At 39.2% G+C, this 20147-nt stretch overlaps 11 protein-coding genes and 1 non-coding gene across 12 annotated transcripts; 9 read left to right on the forward strand and 3 right to left on the reverse strand.

Annotated features, from left to right (window-relative positions):
• Window positions 1–741: 741 nt before the first annotated feature.
• On the forward strand, window positions 742–1746 carry SPT2 (Spt2p; the record flags this gene model as incomplete). The annotated part of the gene is made up of 1 exon (XM_037287071.1): window positions 742–1746. One exon carries the CDS (start codon window positions 742–744, stop codon window positions 1744–1746), a length of 1005 nt encoding a protein of 334 aa, XP_037142966.1.
• Window positions 1747–1867: 121 nt separating this feature from the next.
• On the reverse strand, window positions 1868–4408 carry VTC5 (Vtc5p; the record flags this gene model as incomplete). Its single annotated transcript, XM_037287072.1, has 1 exon — window positions 1868–4408. One exon carries the CDS (start codon window positions 4406–4408, stop codon window positions 1868–1870), a length of 2541 nt encoding a protein of 846 aa, XP_037142967.1.
• Window positions 4409–5436: 1028 nt separating this feature from the next.
• SLU7 (mRNA splicing protein SLU7) lies at window positions 5437–6480 on the forward strand (the record flags this gene model as incomplete). The annotated part of the gene is made up of 1 exon (XM_037287073.1): window positions 5437–6480. The coding sequence occupies one exon, from the start codon at window positions 5437–5439 to the stop codon at window positions 6478–6480; it is 1044 nt and encodes a 347-aa protein (XP_037142968.1).
• A 710-nt stretch (window positions 6481–7190) lies between these two features.
• On the forward strand, window positions 7191–8027 carry RRP1 (Rrp1p; the record flags this gene model as incomplete). Its single annotated transcript, XM_037287074.1, has 1 exon — window positions 7191–8027. The coding sequence occupies one exon, from the start codon at window positions 7191–7193 to the stop codon at window positions 8025–8027; it is 837 nt and encodes a 278-aa protein (XP_037142969.1).
• Window positions 8028–8233: 206 nt separating this feature from the next.
• Window positions 8234–8464, forward strand: SSS1 (translocon subunit SSS1; the record flags this gene model as incomplete). Its single annotated transcript, XM_037287075.1, has 1 exon — window positions 8234–8464. One exon carries the CDS (start codon window positions 8234–8236, stop codon window positions 8462–8464), a length of 231 nt encoding a protein of 76 aa, XP_037142970.1.
• Window positions 8465–8863: 399 nt separating this feature from the next.
• BUR6 (negative cofactor 2 transcription regulator complex subunit BUR6) lies at window positions 8864–9262 on the forward strand (the record flags this gene model as incomplete). Its single annotated transcript, XM_037287076.1, has 1 exon — window positions 8864–9262. One exon carries the CDS (start codon window positions 8864–8866, stop codon window positions 9260–9262), a length of 399 nt encoding a protein of 132 aa, XP_037142971.1.
• Window positions 9263–9511: 249 nt separating this feature from the next.
• Window positions 9512–11173, forward strand: HG535_0B02830 (uncharacterized protein; the record flags this gene model as incomplete). Its single annotated transcript, XM_037287077.1, has 1 exon — window positions 9512–11173. The coding sequence occupies one exon, from the start codon at window positions 9512–9514 to the stop codon at window positions 11171–11173; it is 1662 nt and encodes a 553-aa protein (XP_037142972.1).
• A 426-nt stretch (window positions 11174–11599) lies between these two features.
• Window positions 11600–13762, forward strand: AFR1 (Afr1p; the record flags this gene model as incomplete). The annotated part of the gene is made up of 1 exon (XM_037287078.1): window positions 11600–13762. One exon carries the CDS (start codon window positions 11600–11602, stop codon window positions 13760–13762), a length of 2163 nt encoding a protein of 720 aa, XP_037142973.1.
• Window positions 13763–14874: 1112 nt separating this feature from the next.
• Window positions 14875–14946, forward strand: HG535_0Btrna4E. The gene has a single exon. It is a non-coding gene; the product is annotated as a tRNA-Glu (tRNA).
• A 1446-nt stretch (window positions 14947–16392) lies between these two features.
• On the forward strand, window positions 16393–17007 carry TVP23 (Tvp23p; the record flags this gene model as incomplete). The annotated part of the gene is made up of 1 exon (XM_037287079.1): window positions 16393–17007. One exon carries the CDS (start codon window positions 16393–16395, stop codon window positions 17005–17007), a length of 615 nt encoding a protein of 204 aa, XP_037142974.1.
• A 204-nt stretch (window positions 17008–17211) lies between these two features.
• RRP8 (25S rRNA (adenine645-N1)-methyltransferase) lies at window positions 17212–18414 on the reverse strand (the record flags this gene model as incomplete). The annotated part of the gene is made up of 1 exon (XM_037287080.1): window positions 17212–18414. The coding sequence occupies one exon, from the start codon at window positions 18412–18414 to the stop codon at window positions 17212–17214; it is 1203 nt and encodes a 400-aa protein (XP_037142975.1).
• A 251-nt stretch (window positions 18415–18665) lies between these two features.
• STN1 (Stn1p) lies at window positions 18666–20057 on the reverse strand (the record flags this gene model as incomplete). The annotated part of the gene is made up of 1 exon (XM_037287081.1): window positions 18666–20057. One exon carries the CDS (start codon window positions 20055–20057, stop codon window positions 18666–18668), a length of 1392 nt encoding a protein of 463 aa, XP_037142976.1.
• Between the last annotated feature and the right edge of the window lie 90 nt (window positions 20058–20147).

A 20147-nucleotide genomic window follows, 5' to 3' on the forward strand; every position in this document is an offset into this window, starting at 1 on the left:
AGAGGATTCAGATTAAAAACAATGCAGTTGTTTGCACTAATAAACACGTTAGGGAAGAGGTGCGGCAAAAACTAATACTTGAAGCATCGATTTTACATGAGGATGGTCACATTTATTGAAGGGTCTTGATGAACTCCAACTAACTTGTCACCAGTCACATCAAGCAGCGAGAAAGTGGGGTTTTTTTGGGTGCTTGATGATAAACCCAATTCTGATCCGATGGCGCTTGCTTCACGCTTTCCTTAAATGAACAGCTTGCATCTAAAAGGCGTGTACTTATCCGCAGCTTCAGAGGGATCCACGAGGATACATCAAAAACTGTCTTATCGCATAGAGCATAAATGAATGCTTTTGGTATGTTGCTAGAAGTTAAACGTGCAGGAAAATCTGCTCAAGTAAGGACAATTTTTATTTTTCGTTTGCGGATAGAATTAATCTTTAACGACAAGTGGTAAAGTTAAAATTCGTCCCAGATCTAACGGCAGATGCGAACGTCCAATATTACAGAGTCTCACGCAGGCTCTCTTCATAATATTTTGGAGAGATCTTTACATACAGCTATATACTTATATCAGTAGGCGGGTAACCTTTACTCGCCTTCGCGCCGAGACTACTTCAAACTTGATATACAATATATGTTTTGGTCAATCAGTTCTAGTTGTTTGAAGGATCGGAGAGACTGATACCTGGTTTACTCTTAAGTGTTATGCCCTTTATTCTGTAGTCTACTCAACTAGTTCGATGAGTTTTTTATCAAAGCTAGCAAGCCTGAGAAAGTCGGCGCCCGCTGCACCAATAATTCCTAATAATATCAACACTAAGAAAGATGAGACGAAGGAACACTCTCTGTTGCCACAAAATTATATAAGAGAAGCGGATCCGGCTGTTCAAAGACTTAAGGAGTTGCGGCGCAAGGAGCTTTTGCAGAAAGGAGAGCTTACCACCAAGAAGAAACGAGATTCCAGAACATCTGGCACCAGGAGATCAAAAAATGACGACAATGGCGCAACGGAAACGAGATTCAAACGGAAGCCTAGTAATAATACAGCATTAGAGGCTAACAGAAATGTAGCCGTCGCTCGTAAAAAAACAGAGCCAGTTAAAAAAATGAGTTTCCAAGAATTAATGAAGCAAGCAGAAAACAACGCCAAGGAACCGAAGGTTAAGAGTGATGAGGTCAGCGGTCACAAGCTTCATTTGAAGGGATTACGGGAGAAATCTCCTATACTGAACCCCGCAAAAAGTGTCGAGTTGAAGAAATCGAGCGCAAATGAGCGAAATAGAAAGCCATCTTCACAACACCTAACGAGGCACCGTACCGTTTCACCAGAAATTTCATCTCTCGTAAAAATTAAAGCTTCACAAGTGGGTCTAGCACAACCTAATAAGAAGATAAGGGAAAAGCTTGAAAGTAAAAGACAAGACAGGATGCATAAAAGACGAGAGCAAGAATATGAAAGCGATATGGATGACTTCATAGAAGATGATGAAGAAGATGATGGGAAACAATCGAGCCACGATGTGGGATTTGATAGGAATGAAATTTGGGCGATGTTCAATAGAGGAAAAAAACGCTCAGATTACGCATTTGATGATTATGAAGATGATGATATGGAAGCAAACGAAATGGAAATTTTAGAAGAAGAAGAAAGAGCTAGAAAAATGGCACGATTAGAAGATAAACGTGAAGAAGAATGGCTCAAGAATCATGATCGAGAGAAAAAAAGGCGAAAGGCAACGCGATAGAGATAGATTATCATACACATCCAGAGTGAATATTATATTATAATTTTATACATATAAAACTATTTTTCTCTGTATATGTCCATTAATTCCAAGTAAAATCAAATAAACTTTTTAATATCCTTCAAAACAAAATTTCAGCAAGCCCATAGCAAACTGTAAAAATTACGACCAGAAATAGGACAAAGCAGCAGATATAATGCCATGCAGGTGCCAGGTTGAATCTACTAAATAACAATAGCAGACTGGAACAAATAAGAATCAGTGACACAATCAAAGTAATGCATATCAATACGGCCAACACTTCTGCGACTTCTAGTTCTGCGTCCGTGTCATCTCTAGTAAACAGTGCCAGAACTATTCCGAGAGGTAGGCCTGATGTTACACAAGATGTCAGTAGCGCAGATAAGTACATGAACGTAACCACTTGGTCATGCCGATACTCATAAACTGATTCACTCTCGTCCTGTTCTTGATTGCGAGCTTCAATGTATTCTTCCAGATCTTCATGGGAAATGGTAGAAAAACTAGCTCCGGAAATGGAACCGTAGTTCTCACTGTTGTTATTGAGAAGAGGAGATAGAGGTGCGTCTTCCAGACCAAGCCATATACGTATTTTTTGGCATGCTCGGAAAGTTGAGTTGATGAATGATTTGTTGAAACGAATGAGCCCGTAATCACCTTCTGTTCTTCTTTCATCTTGTCTCCCACTTGAGTTTTGAGATTCATCAACATAAAAACCGTTGTCATTAAAAAAATCCGGATCATCATCAAATTCGTTCCAGTACCTAACTGGTTTTGATTCGACCTTCGCTGCAGAATGTTCTTTTGCCTTTACAGATATAACACTCATGCGATTGTTTCTTCCATCCGTCTCAATTTTTGTTTTAAGATTATCTGAGCACATTGACAATATCATTTCCTTTCCTAAAAGAAAAAATTCATCAGAGTTCAGTTTATCATCCTGCCCTATTTCGTATTCGTCCCTCAGAAGAAATCCAAAAAGACCTGCTTCCAGATTCTGCGAATGTTGGAGTCGAAAACAAATGCTCCACACTGTATCATGAGATGACATGGGATAGCATTCGACCTTTTGCTCGACAAGTGCGTCACAAAGCTCTGTTAATTTATCGCCCTCGTTTTTATGATTATTTATCCCGTTCAAATTGGCCCCATTGGCGTTAGTATTATGAGGTATTTTTCTCAATTTTAAAATAGCATGTGGTAAGGTAGAATCATTTTCCATGGTGATTTCTTCATCTAAAGCGATCAAATAAGTGGCATCCTTATCTGAGCAAGTGAATCTCGTTCTTTTAAAGTCTATTTTTGGATTTAATGGCTGCAAATGATGAGAGTGTAGCCACTCAACTGCCAATTTATCAATTGTTGTGAATCGGTCGTTACTTCTCAGCTTGAAATCCACATTTTCACCATTAATACTTTTTAATAAATCATCGTAAGAAAGACACGAAGTAACTATATGATCTCTGATCCCACCAACATGACACATCAAAATACAACGGTCGGGATCTTCGTGTGAAACCACCAAGAGATTTGGATGTTGATTAATAGATTCATCGTGCAAGAAAGCTGGAGTTGCTGAGGTATCCAAGATAATATATGATAACGGAGCTCTGGAATGTTGGTTTGGTGATATTGGTGCACTATGAAAGGGACTAGTTTTGGGTAAAGACTCAGCGGGAGTAGATGTCTTTGAAGTTTCATATTCCGGTTGTTGATATTGTTGTTGCTGCTGTAATTGTTGACGAGACGCCATATGTTGTAATCCCATAAAAGATTTGACAGATCTAAGAGATTTAGAATCCATTGACGACATATGTTCGGTACTGTCTTGAATATCTTTGGCAGTTGAAATGATTTCATCGTTCAGTAGATGAAAACCTAAATTCAAAATCATGAACTTGAATTCTTCAATGTTCTCAAGCGAAATTAAAAAGTTCTGAAGTTTTTCAGACTCTCCTAGGAATGAAAGATCGAATGATAAGGATGACTCGATGATTTTTTTCGCACTGAACGATGAAGATGCTGTGTGTGAGGATTCAGGTGTCTGCTGTTTCTCTTCAAGATTATTTAAGACATCGACAATAATTGATATTTCCAGAAGATAAGGATCAAGATCCACGCTAACAAAAGATATGCCTTCATGACCTTCGTTCAGTTTAGGACCTTTTTCAATACTTTTAACATACTCCTGTGCATTTTCTTTACCATATGGATAGTGTTTGATAAACTTTTTGAACAGCTTTCGAAGTGCAATTTTTTGTATGATCAAATACCGAGAAAGTTTTTGCAATTCAGAACTACACCCATCAACATGCGCGGAGATGAGCTTGAGCTGTCTTCGTTCAAGCCTTTTCTTATTACTAGGATCGCTAACACTGGACTTCTTTTTCAGATTTATAATCGATTTTTCAATGGTCATAAGCCTCGATGAAATTTCCTTGACTTTGAGGGAGACAAACAAGTTAATGCTTTCAAATTGTTCATTAAACAACCGCGTACAGCGATCCACGTTGACTTTGTTCTGCTCAGCAGTATTCTCTGTCGTGGCTCGTTTTATTGCTCTCTTCAACTTCTCATAGTCTAAGTTATGAAGCTTCCATTCGGGAACTGATTTGCCCAAAACTTGGTTGCCAAATTTCATCGATCACAGTATCTTTTCAAGATACATAAAACACTTGTAAAATCCAAAAAATTCCAATATCAATGCAGAAGTGTAATTGTTTAAATATTTTTTTGCACCCTCCAGTTTTCGTTCCAATCCTACCTTGTTTGCCCAATAAATCTACCTCCGAGGGATGTATATACTTTCTCAGAATCTTCAAAGAACGCAGGGAGGAACTGAGATTGCCCTTATCTAAAGAAATTCTCGTGAAGGCTGAGGTTACATGCATCTTTTTATCATGATAATGTCTTCATTCTTGATTTTTCATGTGGTCTCGGATACGGAGAGTCTGAGCAGCCAATTCTGAAAGAAGAAAAACTTTCACGCACAATAATGGAAACTTAACAATACATATGAATCACTTGCTTAGCCTAGGGAACTCACCATCTTCTCATAGCTCTTGGCTAGGTGTATTAAAAATTATAATTAATATCAATTTATTTCGAGCACGTTTTGCGTGTGCAAAAGTGTGGATATTATAAGAGAATAGTAACTTGGCACTCTCTGTATGCAGGGCACTCAAATGAAGTACAACTTGGCATGATGCCTTGTCGTGTTGATCTCAACGTTACCTGAGTTTTGTGTGCCTTGTAATAACGCCAAATTCGAAATTGCCGTAGATAACTGGTAAATTTGAGCCGTGACTGACCATCGTTCAAAATTTTCGCGTCGAATATGGCTTCTCAAAAACAGCATGCGATGGCATGATGGCTAAATCTGTGAATTGTGGCGCGTGTTCGAAACAGAGAGAGTGCAACACGACTAAACGTATTTCTCTTCAAACTACGGAACAAGCATTACTCAATGTTCTTCATCTTGCTGAGTGTTCTATAGTGTCTTCTGACACATCTTTTGCTGTTTTTAGTTTCATTCTAGACAGTTTCAGCTTCTTGCCAAATATTGCAGCAGAGCGATAGGCCCAGAAGAGCTTAAACTGTGTGACTATCTTTTACGCTGAGAAGCTACAAGAAATAACTTCAACGCCAAGTTAGCGAACTAGTACTAGCATGTCTGGCAATAGTAAATCGAGTGACAAAAGTACTAGCAGAAAGGAAAACATTCATATCCCGAGATATATAAAGAATCAGCCGTGGTTTTACAAAGACGGCGAGTCGCAAAATAATACAGAAGAGGACAATGACTATCTGATTCATCATAGACAATCAAAGAAGGACGATACGCTCGATATAGACAATAATTCCGAGCCGAAGGTTGGATCAGGTATCACTGACGAATTTGAAACTGTACGCGTGCTCCAGAGGAGAAACGGAAAGCAAGCACAGTGCACAAATTGTGGAGCATCAGATCATAAGAGGATAGATTGCTTGGAGAGGCCTAGAAAAGTATCGAAGAGAGAGGACTTTGAGTCAGTCATTTCTGTAAGGAAAGACCCTACTGAAAGAGCCAACTGGGATGCAAGAAAGGATAGGTGGTATGGTTATTCAGGTGAAGAGTACGATAAATTGATCAAAAGCTGGGAAAAGAAAAATCAAGGAAGCAAGAATCCAAAGAGTGACACAGTAGTACAGGATGCACTTTGGGATACTGATGAAGAGATTGAGCTGACCAAGTTAGGACTTTATAAGGATTCTACAGGGATGCTGAAACAGGACGATGCTACGAATTCAAAGCTTCAAAGAGCCTCTGTTAGACTAAGGGAAGATCGTGCCGCATACTTGAATGATGTTAAATCAAGCGAAATTAATTATGATCCAAAGTCAAGATTGTACAAGAGCGAAGCTTTGGGTGCAACAGACGAGAAATCAAGAATGTTTCGCAGGCACCTCACTGGGGAAGCTTTGGAACTTAACGAATTGAACAAATTCAGTAGAGAGCATGCAAAGAAACTGGGAATTAAAGATGAAGTTGAAAATGAATCTAGAGTTAACCACGTATTAGTTGCGAACCCAACGAAGTATGAGCATATGATGAGAGAGCAAAAATCACAGCAAGCGAAACCGACTGATTCTGCAAAACTTGAGGCGAAGAGATCAAAAGGTACCGCTCAAACGGAAAAGACAAAGAAGAAACTAAGAGACCTCTATGGATGACTGTTTGATATAACAGAATATAAGAAAGAAATTCCTCTGTGAAGAGGACATGATTTTTGTTCATGGGACCATTCGGTATGGATTGAAACTCTACCATTACCGGCATCAGCATTCTCGATCGAATGTGCTTGAGGGTTTCAAACAGCACATAACATTAATCAAATGTCTGAATAGACACTGACTGTGAACGCAAAGAGAGAAACAGTTCAAGTGAAGGTCGCCTTTTCACCAGAATTACTATAAGTTGATTGTCGAAGGAATCGCGCACTGATGCCAGCAAACGCCATTTCGCATAGTGAGTTCAAATCCATCGTCATCACAAATAATAGAAGAACAGCCTGTTGACATTTACGACTGAGGTGTGCTTGATCCATGAAGTACTCATCGTATTTTCGAAAGGATGAGAGAAACGGTCAAAAACAGCTTCAATGATACGAGCACAGTATTTTTTATTAAATCACTCCAATTCAACTGCTCTATGGTGTCCTACTGGGTACGGAGTATGAATTTAAGTATACTATCAGCCTTTATACAGACTTTAGCAACGCATAAAAAATTATTGGCGTCAATATATTTTATTCATTTTTTCAAAGTCGATGCGATACAATGCGATGAGCAGAGAAAAAAACTTCTTTGAGATGTTGGTATAAAGTTAACAAGCTGCAACTGACTAAAAGAGCGGCCAAGTATCCAGTTTTTAGGTTAGAACAATGGATACCACAGCGTTTGTGAAGCAATTAGCTTCAAACAATAGAAAAGTTAGAGATAACGCACTTGAAACTGTGCAGAAATATCTCTGTACAAAATCTTTCAAAGAGACCAAACAAATACAGTTTAATAAATTATGGAAGGGACTGTACTTTGCTATGTGGTTTAGCGACCGCCCCAGACCACAACAGAGACTTGCGAACGAGCTTGCGGAACTCCACTTGCTATACTTTGACGAGCGCGACAATAAGTCAGACGTACTGACCACCAACGATAAAGCGTTTCTAAAGTTTAGCAGAGCTTTTTGGAAAGTGTTGTCCGCTGAATGGCTCAGTATCGATCGGTACCGTCTAGACAAGTTCCTGCTACTTGTGAGACGAGTACTGTTCAACCAACTGAAATATTTACAAGCAAGAAAATGGGATGGTACATTAGTGGAAGCATATATAAACAAAGTCCTGAAGTGGTCGCCTCTGAGCGGCAATCCCAGGGTCTCTAACGGAATCCCACTTCATGTGATCGATATCCTGCTGGATGAATGGGAGAGGCTTTTGATCTCGGAAGACGAGGACACTAATGAGGAAGTTGACTTGACCCCGTTGGTCGACCAGACTCCATTAGCTGATATTATAAATATTTTCACCGAATTATATTTGAACACAGATAACAGTAAAGTTCTTAGAAAAGCTATCAAGGAAAACTTATTCACAGATGAACGTCTTGTCAGATGGGAAATTGATTGCGGTTTTCCAGAAAAAAAGAGCAATATTGATGAAGCTCATGAGGAAACCTCAGAAGATCCAGCCGACGAAGAAGCTGAGGAATGGCACGGATTTTGAACCCGTCCAGTTCTTTTTAAATAGTATTAGCTAGGATAATAAATATGTTTTACCCGGTTTACGCATTTGGTGGAGCTTTTACGAGGCGAAAAATCTGACATAGGAAATGAACACGTTAAATGAAATTCGAAATGACAACAGGTAATAGAAGGTGGGTTAATAAGTCAAAAACATAGCAGGAACAGCAGTATCAATCGTCTATAAGGATGGCTAAAGTCAATGAAAAAAAAGGGGCGGTAAATCCAGTTGAAAAGCTTGCCGAGGCTCCCGTAGAATTCGTTAGAGAGGGTTCTCAATTTCTATCGAAATGTAAAAAACCTGACATGAAGGAGTACACAAAGATCATTAAGGCGGTTGGCATCGGTTTCGTCGCCGTTGGTATCATCGGGTATGCTATCAAGCTGGTCCACATTCCTATCAGATATTTGATTGTTTGAAGCAAGAAGGGCCAGAAGTGAAGAAAGTGCAAAAGGAATGACTACATTACAATTATTTCTCTATGAATTCAAGTTATTGTTTGAAAGGTTTCCAAACTCAGTACCAAAAAAATATTCTTTTCGCCATATAATGATCCTTTTTAGCCAATTTTTGTAACTTTTATCGTTTCCTGTATAGCAAATGCCACTGACCAATAGTACGTTAATTATCGCCAAAACGGTTGCTGATCGCCATCGCAATGTAGGCTTGTATTATCTTGATGTGTACCGTTCGCACTTTTCTCGACCATTTTTGCATTTTCTTCGCTCTTTGGATAAGTATAAAAACAAATATACATTGCATACAAAGGATCTCATCGAAAAGAGATAAGCATAATAGAGAGGTATTGGCGCAGGCACATGGAAGAACAGTTACTTAAAAGAGAACCACAGGAGGTTATACAACCTATAGAATCTGCTGGGAGCGCAAAGTCGGACGCCGAACTGCAGGAAATGTTTGACAAGATTAAAACACATTTTCCGCCGGCGAAGGTGAAAAAAATAATGCAGACCGATGAAGATATAGGTAAAGTATCTCAGGCAACGCCCGTAATTGCTGGCAGGTCACTGGAGTTCTTCATTGCCCTCTTGGTGAAGAGAAGTAGCGACGTCGCCAAACAAATGGGGTGTAAGAGAATTAGTGGTGAAGTAATGAAGAAAACAATATTAAAAGACGAAAGGTTTGATTTTTTGAGGGAAAATGTATGTGGTGAGACGGGAGAAGAGGAGGAACAAGATGATTCACCAGTTGATGAATGATATGTACGATAGTAATGTAATAAATGTAAATTATAAGAAGCATCGAAATCACGTGTATTCTTTACACATCACCTTGCTGTGCAAGCCTTACATGAATTGAAACGGGATCTTATTAAGCGCATATCCATGAAATGTCGAAGAAATCCAAGAAGAATGATACAAAGCATTAGTTTGAACTATTTATCGATGCTTATAAGCCAACTAGGATCTCTTCAAGGTGATTCGAGTGTGATCGGAGTAGTCTAAATCATGAATTTGCTATCAGATGCCTCCGCGTATAATTTATTGTGGACGACATACGGTATACTACTTGTAAGTGCGACTTTCGTGGCTTTCAAGGAAAGAGACAATTCAGCGTTTATTTCAGCTAATGGCACACAAACGGCACTGCCGCTGGCTTTGAATTTTATTGCTTCTGGAATTGGATGCGGATCCTTGTCGGCATACCCACAGATTGCAAATATTGCTGGAATTCATGGATTATTGGTATATGCATTGGCTGGCGGATTGCCTATGCTTTTGTTTGCATTTTTAGGGCCTCTTATCAAACGAAAAGTCCCCAATGGCTTTGTTCTAACCGAGTGGGTATTTCAAAGATATGGGCTTGTCACAGGATGGTACCTCAGTCTGTGTACACTCTTGACTGTTTTCCTATTTATGGTCAGTGATGTTGCGGCATTGAAGTTTGCAATTTCATCAATATCGAACGTCAATGTTACGTACGCTATTATCGTTGAAGCGATCGTTACCACTATATACACATCTTTAGGAGGTTTCCAAATATCTTTCATTACGGACTCTTTACAGGTCACCATCGTCTTTGCACTCATCACAGTCGTGACTTGTGCAATAGGAGAATATGTTGAGATTGACACGTCTAGAATAGAGCCATCCGGCTTATTGAAGACCAATAAATTGGGTTGGCAACTAGTGTATATTCTGACCTTGGCCATCTTTACCAATGATTTTTTCATGAGCGGTTTCTGGCTTCGAACTTTTGCCGCCAAGACCAATAGGGATCTATTGACAGGCTGTTCAATTGCTTGTATTGTCCTAGTGGTTTTTTCAACCGTGGTTGGATCCAGTGGGCTACTTGCTGTTTGGGCCGATCTTATGCCTGTTGCGGACAAGGAAAGATCCGGTTCTGCCTTTTTTATTTTGATATCACATTTGCCCAATCCTGTGATAGGGTTAACTTTGGTGATGATTGCAACTTTATCGACCTGTACCTTTGATTCATTACAAAGTGCTATGGTGTCATCACTTTCAAACGATTTATTCCGGAATAGAATTTCAATCGTTTACGCTCGCTCCTTGGTTGTTTTTGTCATGCTACCTGTCATAGTTATAGGTTTAGTTGCTGAAGACATTTTGAAGATATATCTGTTTGTGGATCTGTTATCGAGCAGTGTAGTCCCTGTTTTAGTGGTGGGCCTGTGGAATAAAATGGATACATATTGGACTGGCTGGGAAGTTGTGGGTGGCGGATTTGGTGGCCTGTTGTGTGTTTGGATTTTCGGAACTGTTTACTATCAGTCAGCTTATGAAGGCTTTCATTTGTTGTTTCTAGCAAACGGCATATACGTGGACGATTGGAGCTCCTTCGGGGCATTTGTTGCAGCCCCATTAGGAGGACTCTTTACAGGATTTAGCATAATGCATATCAGGTTAACCTGCGAAAGATTGTACTCCAATCGATCGTCCAAATTTCATCGCTTTTGCACCAACCTGGATGCTATTACCGGGATAACTGCCGTTCGGAACACGATCCTTGACTGGGAAACTTCATTTTTAGGTCCTAGTGGAATTCTTCTTACGAAAAAAAAAGAAGATGTTTCAAATGAAGAGTCGACGTCAGAAGGCTTGCCGTTGACCAAGTTGCAATCTCCGATTGCCTACGCTACTTGTTGACATTTTGATTCAAGATTAGTAGAGATATCAGTAGATAACTACAAAACTCCTAAATAGAAGAGGATCAATGTTGTTTGACCATACGTAACATGCCTTGCAGTACCTAATGTTTTTTCTACTTTGTAGCTATGACACCGCTCTTGCCCGTATCTCGTCGTTACTGTTTTTGGAATGGGCCATCTGGGGGAAAGTTTTTCTTATTTTTAGCAGGAAAAAAACAAATAAAAAGACAGAACATCAATATCTACAAGATAGTTTACATCCTAAAAGAAGCTAATGCCAAATTGAGGACCAAGAGGTAAGGCAGGCGCTACTATTACGACTCTACAATATCTATGAAACACTAGGAAAGCAGAAAATCAAGTTAACGTTGAATATTCACCAAGTTTTTCTGCTCCTGATTCAAAACCACACTCGCTAAGGATAATGTATCCAACTTTTACTAATAACAATGCCAGCCAAGACGCTGTTAGTGTGTATTCTGGCAATAGCACTAACACCAACAGCTCTTTTTCTTGTCGCGGTGGAGCGCATAACCCATCTAGAATGATTCCTCGATCCAATTCCACATCTGATCTGTTTGATATCCCCTTGCAACATGGCACCAAGGCGAAGAAAAGGAAACATCCTCCCTATGCGATATCACCAGAGATAGCACGTATTAACGGTAGATTTATGAGTTCGAACGCATCGCTGGCGAGTCGTGATAAAAATAATAACTACGTAACATCTAAGGGTCATGAGCAACATAATCAAAGCTTGAAGGCAAAGGCGAAACTTTTTCCGCAAGATAACAGTACTTATCCTCAAAAGAAGCCCCATTCTCATAGCTGCAATAAGAGCCAGGGGGTTCCGTTGCAACACTCCCATCAGGATCCAAATTCGAAAACGTTTTACGCTGGTCATGTTCGACCTCTGAAGGATTCCGGCATTTACTTGGCGTCAAATAGCAGATTGAACCCTATACTGGAGGGTACTCAATTTAGAAGGCCTTTGACTCCATATGAGATGCAAAGGAAACAAATGAAAAAATCGTTTCAGTTCCCAAACGGGGAGAATTTTACACCAAAAAATAGATCCGTCATCGGTTTGTCACGGTTAGACTCAGCTAACCCGAAAGATACACAGAGAACGATGTCTAATGCATCAAGATCCAATAGTTTAGCAATGATTAACCCAGGAGCTCAGGCTGCTCTTCATTCGTTGTCTAGATCTCAGTCAATGAGTTCCGTGACTCTTAAATATAATGCATCTCAACCACTGGTGAAAATGAACGGTTCACCTGTTACTTCTGGAAGTAGCAGTAGTAGTTACAATAGTATGAGAGAACATGCTAGTAATGACAGTACTGATCCAAGCAGTGAGCCAAGTACCAATAGCAGTGCTACTGGACTCTCGCCTCCTCCAAAAGGTCCTTTGAAACCGATTTCAATTATTCAGTGTAAACCAGTACCCATAAGACCTACTGCTCCACAGATCCGTAGTACCAAGAATAATATGCATTCAATGAAAGCTTCAGATAGTTTACCAAACAATGTCATGGAGAAGGCACAAGGACCATCAAAATGGGGCACGTTCTTTAAGAAAATGTTTTCACCATCAACACATTCATTTCTTTCGAGAAAAAAGAAATTGATTGCGAAAGGAAATGAAGAACGGAAACTAAAAAAGAAAGATGTAGATATTGTATGCTCCGCATCCCCTTCAGAACTTCAAGCAGAGACTCCAGCAACTTTGAAACAAATGTTAGTAGATGTGAGTGCCTCCATACCAATTCATGAATCTTCATCCAAAGATAACGAAATTGGAAATCTAAATAAAAAGGACGAACAGGTCAATACGAAAGCGGATGAAAACGATGACGATGATGATTACGATGATGATGACAACATACTAATGGATACCGATCTAGTATTTGATAGCTTGCTGTTGAAGGCTGATGAAAAGCATCTATCTGCCGTCAATAAGCAAAAGGACTTGGCAAAAAAACTTTCCCAATCGGACACCACAAAGAATGATGACAATTCCACTAAAGAAATAGATGTACGAGCTCACAAGGAGGAAGGGACTCTCGACCCTCAGTTAGATTATGATCTTATCTCAGATTTCTCAAAGTTAGGGTCTATAATTAATCAGTTCCCTACCCTACCGGATCCTCAGGCAGATGTCTCTTTAAAATTACCGCTAAGGTCAAACAAGCGACCAGTTATGACTAATAAAGATTCAATAAGATCTTTCTACCAAACGAACAGACATAATACAGAATATACCAGTAGGCTACTAGAAAGGCTGAACCAAGAGTGGACGTTAGTCCATTTAGATCAATCCATTAAATCATCGCTAGGTCAAGGTGTGTCGATGCTGAAAAATAGACAGTTAAGATTTTCTGGAAGCATCTATGTGAACGATACGTGGTCTCCCCACGAGTATGAACGTTGCGATAAGAAATTTATTAAGAATCGCCGCAGAATGATGCAATTGGAAAATGAGAGGTTTGTTCAAGCAATAAAATTTGAGCTCAATGAATATAAAAGGAACGATATGATTGTACATCAAGATAGTGCACAGTACACGCATTTTTTTCTGTAGGCGGAAGCAGAAAGAGATGCTCTCATTTTGTATTTCATTTAATTAAGTACAACTAGAATAGAAACCATATGAAAAAAAAAAAGTTTATGGTCTGCACGAAATTACCAGCTTTCAAGAGATACCATTGGACCTCCCTGAAAATGGTAAAGAAGGGATTTTTTGTTATAGTATACGTTGTTGAAGTAGACGTCCGTATTGAGATATGAACAACAACAGTCTAAGATTACATTTTTTTACCAGTGACGCGACTGAAGAAACATAGACACATGAGGCCCTAACAGTGTTTCAATTGAGCCTGGAGATATGTTAGATGATAATTTCTCACAAGACAATATCACACATCATAGATCTGGAAACGAGGACTTTGTGGCATGGAATGCAATTGATAGAATTTGCCAGGTACAGACATTGAAGACTTTTTCAGACATCTAATCTCATGTCATTAGCTTTTATTTCCTGTCATGATATAAAAGAATCAAGGGCTTATATTTCTATAAGTGAATGATACATTGATATCCTAAATAAATAACCAATCCAGTATTAGCAACTCCGAAGTTGACTTGATGTCCAGTTTACTCTCTATTACTAAATACTGAATATCTAACCTAACTAGTACTAACAGCTAAGATAACTGTCAGAGCAGGAATATAGCGTGAGGATCATTCACTAGTACAAGTCAGATGCCTCCAGTCACATGCTGCTTGCACTGTCGTCTCTCACGCAAAGAATGGTGAAAACTTTTACCGATGTTAATGTGTGCTGTTATGATTCGATGTAGTGCTGTTTTGAAGTATATTAAGAAGACTTACATATCGTTCACCTTTTATGTTACGTTACATGAAAGGGTGAGGGGTTTCGTAAACACAGTTACTACATAAACTTGAGGTCACGAACTCGGCGTGAGATATTGTATACTACAATCTCAATGTTTTAATTCTTCTCTTGGTCGCAATATACTGACGCTATTCTCCAAATAATAACGCACTCCGTCACTATTCTCTCAATTGATGAACTCATGAAACGGTATGCGGTGAAAAGAGGTTTCAAAAAACGAACAACTGTACTAAAATGTATACCTTCAAAATCAGGCCTGGTAACTATTCAAATTAGGATCCGATGTAGTGTAACGGCTATCACACCTCGCTTTCACCGTGGAGACCGGGGTTCGACTCCCCGCATCGGAGTAATTTTTTTGCACCCATCCTAGCTATGGGGAGCTGTCAATTCCAATACTAAGAGTTAGTAAGCGCAGTGTGGCAATTGGGCACTGCATACTAAGAGATAACCTTGCTATGACCCCATACCGTGATCGCGGGAAGTGTGAAGGTTTCCAAGTAGTGTGCCAAGTACTTCGTATCTCTCATAGCGTATCACTCGGATCAACACCGCTTGCAAGAAACTGGGAACAAAACTATGAGACATATGAGATAATCACTAATAAAAGATGAACGGTTCTGGTCAGACATTTGCTGGCATTGAGCGGCCATATAAAGTTTGCGATGCCTCATGCTTTATTTCGGAGCTTCGTGTCTTGAACATACGTAACCCTCTATTTATTGATTCAGGAACTGGTGCGATGGCCGTTTAGAAGTAATATGTGATGTATGTTGAGATACAGATTGTGTATAGAAATATTGATTGACATTATGATGTAAACAAGAGATATTAAGTAGACAGCCTGAAAGAATCAAAGATGAAACTTCCACAGTGACGTTGCTAAAGAAATCAAGTCAGATAAGACCCCAACAGAATACCAATTGTCTCTGAGAAGCCGTCGGCTAATGCTGTATCGCGAGACGCTTGCAATTCAGGAATCTGACTACGAAGGAATCCACGACCTGCAATAAGAAATAGCGAGCTGTGCCATAGATTTTGGGAACCGGAAAATAGCGTAATGACAGCACGAACTACGAACTGTTAGAGGTGCAAGCGCTTTATTATTATCCTGGTTATGGGCTAATAGGTCCATAGTGTAAGGCATAAATACTGACGTCTTTTTGAGATATCCAATCTCATTTCACTCAGTTTTATCTCATCGTATATTATAGAACATAGGAAACGAAGTACTTACACATCTTTATAGCTGAACCTCACAATACTATCACCAATTTCTGAGTAAGCTAATGCAGTTAACTCCGAAGTTAATTCATTCTCCATAATCTACACAAGACAAACCTCACCAGGCGTTGTGATACGCCATTAAGAAGTGTGAACTGCTTCAATTCTTTTGAAAAGGTTGATACTTTTTACATAGTGCAGGAGGAACATCTCAGAGAGAGAACGTAGTTGGACCGTCAATTTTTTCATGTTTTGAAATTGATTTCTTTGATGTTTTACATAATGAGACGCACGCTATTAGACTCAAATTTGAATTAAACCACTCTAAAAAGATCTTTAACTGGACGATATATATTCAAAAAGGACCCTTATTTCATGCCATTCTTCATTATGTGCCATTGATGCATACCGTACTAGCCCTAACGCTGTAGAATATGAGTGCTCAGTGTTTCAGTGTCTGTCTTTTAGGCAGTCCCACATTATAAGATCTTTCCTCGGCTACTCAAGTGAAAAAGTTGACATTTCAAAAGAATAACATCGACTGATTAAAAACAAGTCCGTGAGCAAATACCATGGCTGAATCTCAAGGACTGGTGGCAAGTCGTTTAAACACGTTTTATGTCACAATTTTGAAATCGTCTCACCCTTTGATGCTACTCTTGCATCTAATTGGTAAAGCCGCCCCTATAGTATTCTACTTGATTGGGTCCTTTTTCCTGAATTTTACGGCTCAGTTCATTTTGGTGGTCCTTCTGCTGGCATTCGACTTTTATTTCACCAAGAACATCAGTGGCCGGAAACTTGTCCAACTGCGTTGGTGGTATGATCCATCCACTAAAACGACCGAAACGTTTACGTTCGAGTCCTACAAACAATACGCACCAGGCCCTCCAATAAACTCAATCGATGCCAAGTTGTTTTGGTGGTCCACATATCTAGTACCTGTTATATGGATGGTATTTGGAATATTTTGCATTCTAGGCTTCAAAATTTTCTATCTGCTGTTGGTTATGGTGGCTGCGGTGCTAACTGGTATGAATGCATATGGGTTTCGTAACTGCGATAAATGGGATCCTAATCCAAATTCAAATCAAACGGATAGCTGGTTCCAAATGCCGACCATTCCAAATATAGAAAACTTAACGAGACTCGCCACAATTCAATCTTTTTTTCAAAACAGATCTTAATCCAGTTCGATAATAAAAATTAGATTTATTGTGCACGATAAAGTAAGTCGGTCACTAACTGAGTCGATTATGAGAAAACCAATCAAGTACGATAAACTTTGTTGTATTTAATACGCATCTAACTAAAAAAGTGAGTAGTTACAGAATATATATCCTTGAAAAAATGAATGGCAGAATATAATGTACACCTGATCTTGATTTGTTTCACCTTCTTTTGTAAATACATGGCTTTAATAACCATTTACCTTCAGCTATCTTAGACCTCTTTTTCTCCAACTCTTCTTTTTCAGTTTCAACTTCGATGAATTTTTGTCTCCTTCCTAATTTTGCCTTTCTTTCCTCTATGATATCTTGTGGTGGCTTAAAGAATTCGAACCTAGTAAACATCTTATTACTGTCATCAGTATTCTTATGAAAGAAGCCCATAAGCTTAAGAGCATTGACGAATTCTTCACCTTTTCCATCAGCAAACCTTGACTTAATCTCAGCAATCCATATTTCACCTCTGGGTGCTAATACCCTGTACGCTTCTTTTATAAAATCCAGAAAGTTTGTACCCATCAATGCTAAGCAGAAAACAACAATGGAACATGATTCATCTGGTAGTGGAACACTCTTTATATCCGCAACGGTTATTCTCTCATTAGCCCTTTTCAAATCAAAACTATAGACTTTATGAGATTTTTGTTGAAATTTTTTGGTTTTCTTATTATGTTTCTTGAAGAAATTGCTGACATCTAATGACAACTGCGCTTCGCCACAACCCATGTCAGCAATAACGATCTTTTTGTCTTGCAGGCCTGGCAGTCCACCTGGAGCATTAACAGGCCTCTTTGACCTAAATTTGATCTGATCCACAAAAACATCAATAGGGTTTTGTGGCCATGACTTCACTTGTGATCTGAATCCTTCATGATATTCATCAAACAATTGTGGTTGCTCCTTGATTAATTTCAATGCATCCTTTGAACTGATTGTGTATAACTGCTCGTTTATCCACCTAAATCGTGACCCTGTCAACTTAGCCATCATTTTTTGCTGTAATGGAGTCAGCTCTTTCTTTGCTGCGCTAGTGACTGCAGGTTTTGACATCTTTTTGTTCGCAAGGGTCTCGCTCTTATCATCTAATGGACGCTTCTTCTCATTCTTTTTTATGGAGCTGGTATTTTCTTCATCTAATTTTTCATTCAAGTTTTCTTCCTCATTGTCCTCATTGTCCTCAACATCGCTAGTACTCGCAAGCGCCTCTTCAATGGCTCGATTTTTCTTAAACTGACGTTCTTTTTTATCTTTGTTCTGTCTGTCTCTTTTAATCTTCTTCTTTTCAGCGGCCTTTTTTGCATTTGCATCGAAAAATTCAACCTTTTCCGTATTCAGGTCCCATCCTTCGACTTTGAACAATGCCATGACGCTATATACTACACGATCCTATAGTTTCTTGAGCGGTTGCCGACAGTGAAGATGCATCTCATCTCTATGTCATCTCATAGTCTTCTTGTTTGGAAAATTATACTATAAACGTATAGAATGAGTATAGAGACCAAGAGACCTTCTTGGTCATGGTCCTCAAAAAGCGGCGTAACTCATTTTCAGTGCTGTCCTTGATTGTATTTAAAAGATCACACTACTCCTTATCGCAGTTAATGTTCTCTTGTAATTCAGTTATTTTGGTATTCGAGGTGGACAATTGAAAATTTTCCGGAATTCATCTCAATCCACCAATTCCGTAATAAGCTTGGATATTCCTCCAAAATATCCTTGATTGACTCTTTGAAGATATCAATTATGGCTCTTCTTGATAATTTCGGAATGTTAAGTTTCATTTTTATGTGCTCATGATCTATGGTGCCTGAAAAGCATTTCAATTTTATCAGTGCTAACAACCTGTTCGTGCAGTAATCGTAGAGAGATCTCAAAGGTTCTGTATTTATCAAGTTTTGATTGACAAATATCAGAAGGCCGCAGTTGTTCAACTTATTGAGGAGATCGACAAAAATTTCAGATTTCATTTGTTCCACTGGTTTAATACTAGCCATATTTTTCTGGTTGAATCGAAACTCTGCAAACTTGGCAATATAATCGTTTATAGGGTTCATTTTAAAGAGCTCAACTATGCTGATTTTACAATCGCCGCATCTGATAAGATACCTCGACAGAGTGTTTCTCGCCTGGGTACTGTTATATGCGGCAACATCTGTCAATTGGAAACTAGCGCTAGCCAAATGAGCTTTATCATTGCTGTAGTCTTCTACAGAGCAATTTTCTAGTGAGCCAAGCATAATGTTACTTGTATTCATGTTTAGTTCTATTTCTAGACTTCTCTTATACTCCGTACCAGTAGAGACTAATGCACTAGAGGCCAGGACGGTCACTTCAACTTCATTATCCTGTGGGCTAGAATAAAGCAATTCATCCTTCGCATTGTGGAACTCTAGTTTGCTTATAAAATCATCTTGTTCATTGTTGCCATTTTGTCGACTATAAAACTCTTGTACGGACTCCGCATCAATCTGCCATGGAATATTCAATTGATGACACATCTTGATGGCTTTCTGCCAATGTTGAATTTCTAGTGTCAGATCGTTACATATCTCCAAATGTTCGACCTGTAACTCTAGATATTTGAAACTGGTCGTACCATAGACACGTACCTTGTTTCTCGATAAATCACCGCTTATTCCACAGCTCAAAAACACAGGCTTGGGACACTTGCAAACAAGGATTTTCGGCTCCATACATCGTGGCGAGGAGCAATCATCAATGCTTATGAGCATGAACTCCTCTTTGCTCTTGAAGAGCTCTTTCCATTGGTGGTTAATCACTAGGCCAAATACGCATATTCGCTCGATCGGATGGTTTTTCCAGAACAGCCGTGATATTCGGTTTCCATAAAATTTGATGCACCTTTCCTGAGACTTTTGAATGCAGTCATATACATCTTTAATTAGCATAGGAACGCTTGTATTGTAATACAACCCACAATCGAACAACTCCGGTACATAAAAGCTCAAGCTTCCATCCTGATATGCTACATGGTCGCGACTTGTCATCACCCATTAGATAAACTTTCCCGATCCATATAGTGCTCGTTTTAGGCACCCTCTTCAGTAACTGTTTGTTACTCTTACTAATGTTCGTTC

This window comes from Zygotorulaspora mrakii, chromosome 2, assembly GCF_013402915.1.
Source record: "Zygotorulaspora mrakii chromosome 2, complete sequence".
NCBI lineage: Eukaryota > Fungi > Ascomycota > Saccharomycetes > Saccharomycetales > Saccharomycetaceae > Zygotorulaspora > Zygotorulaspora mrakii.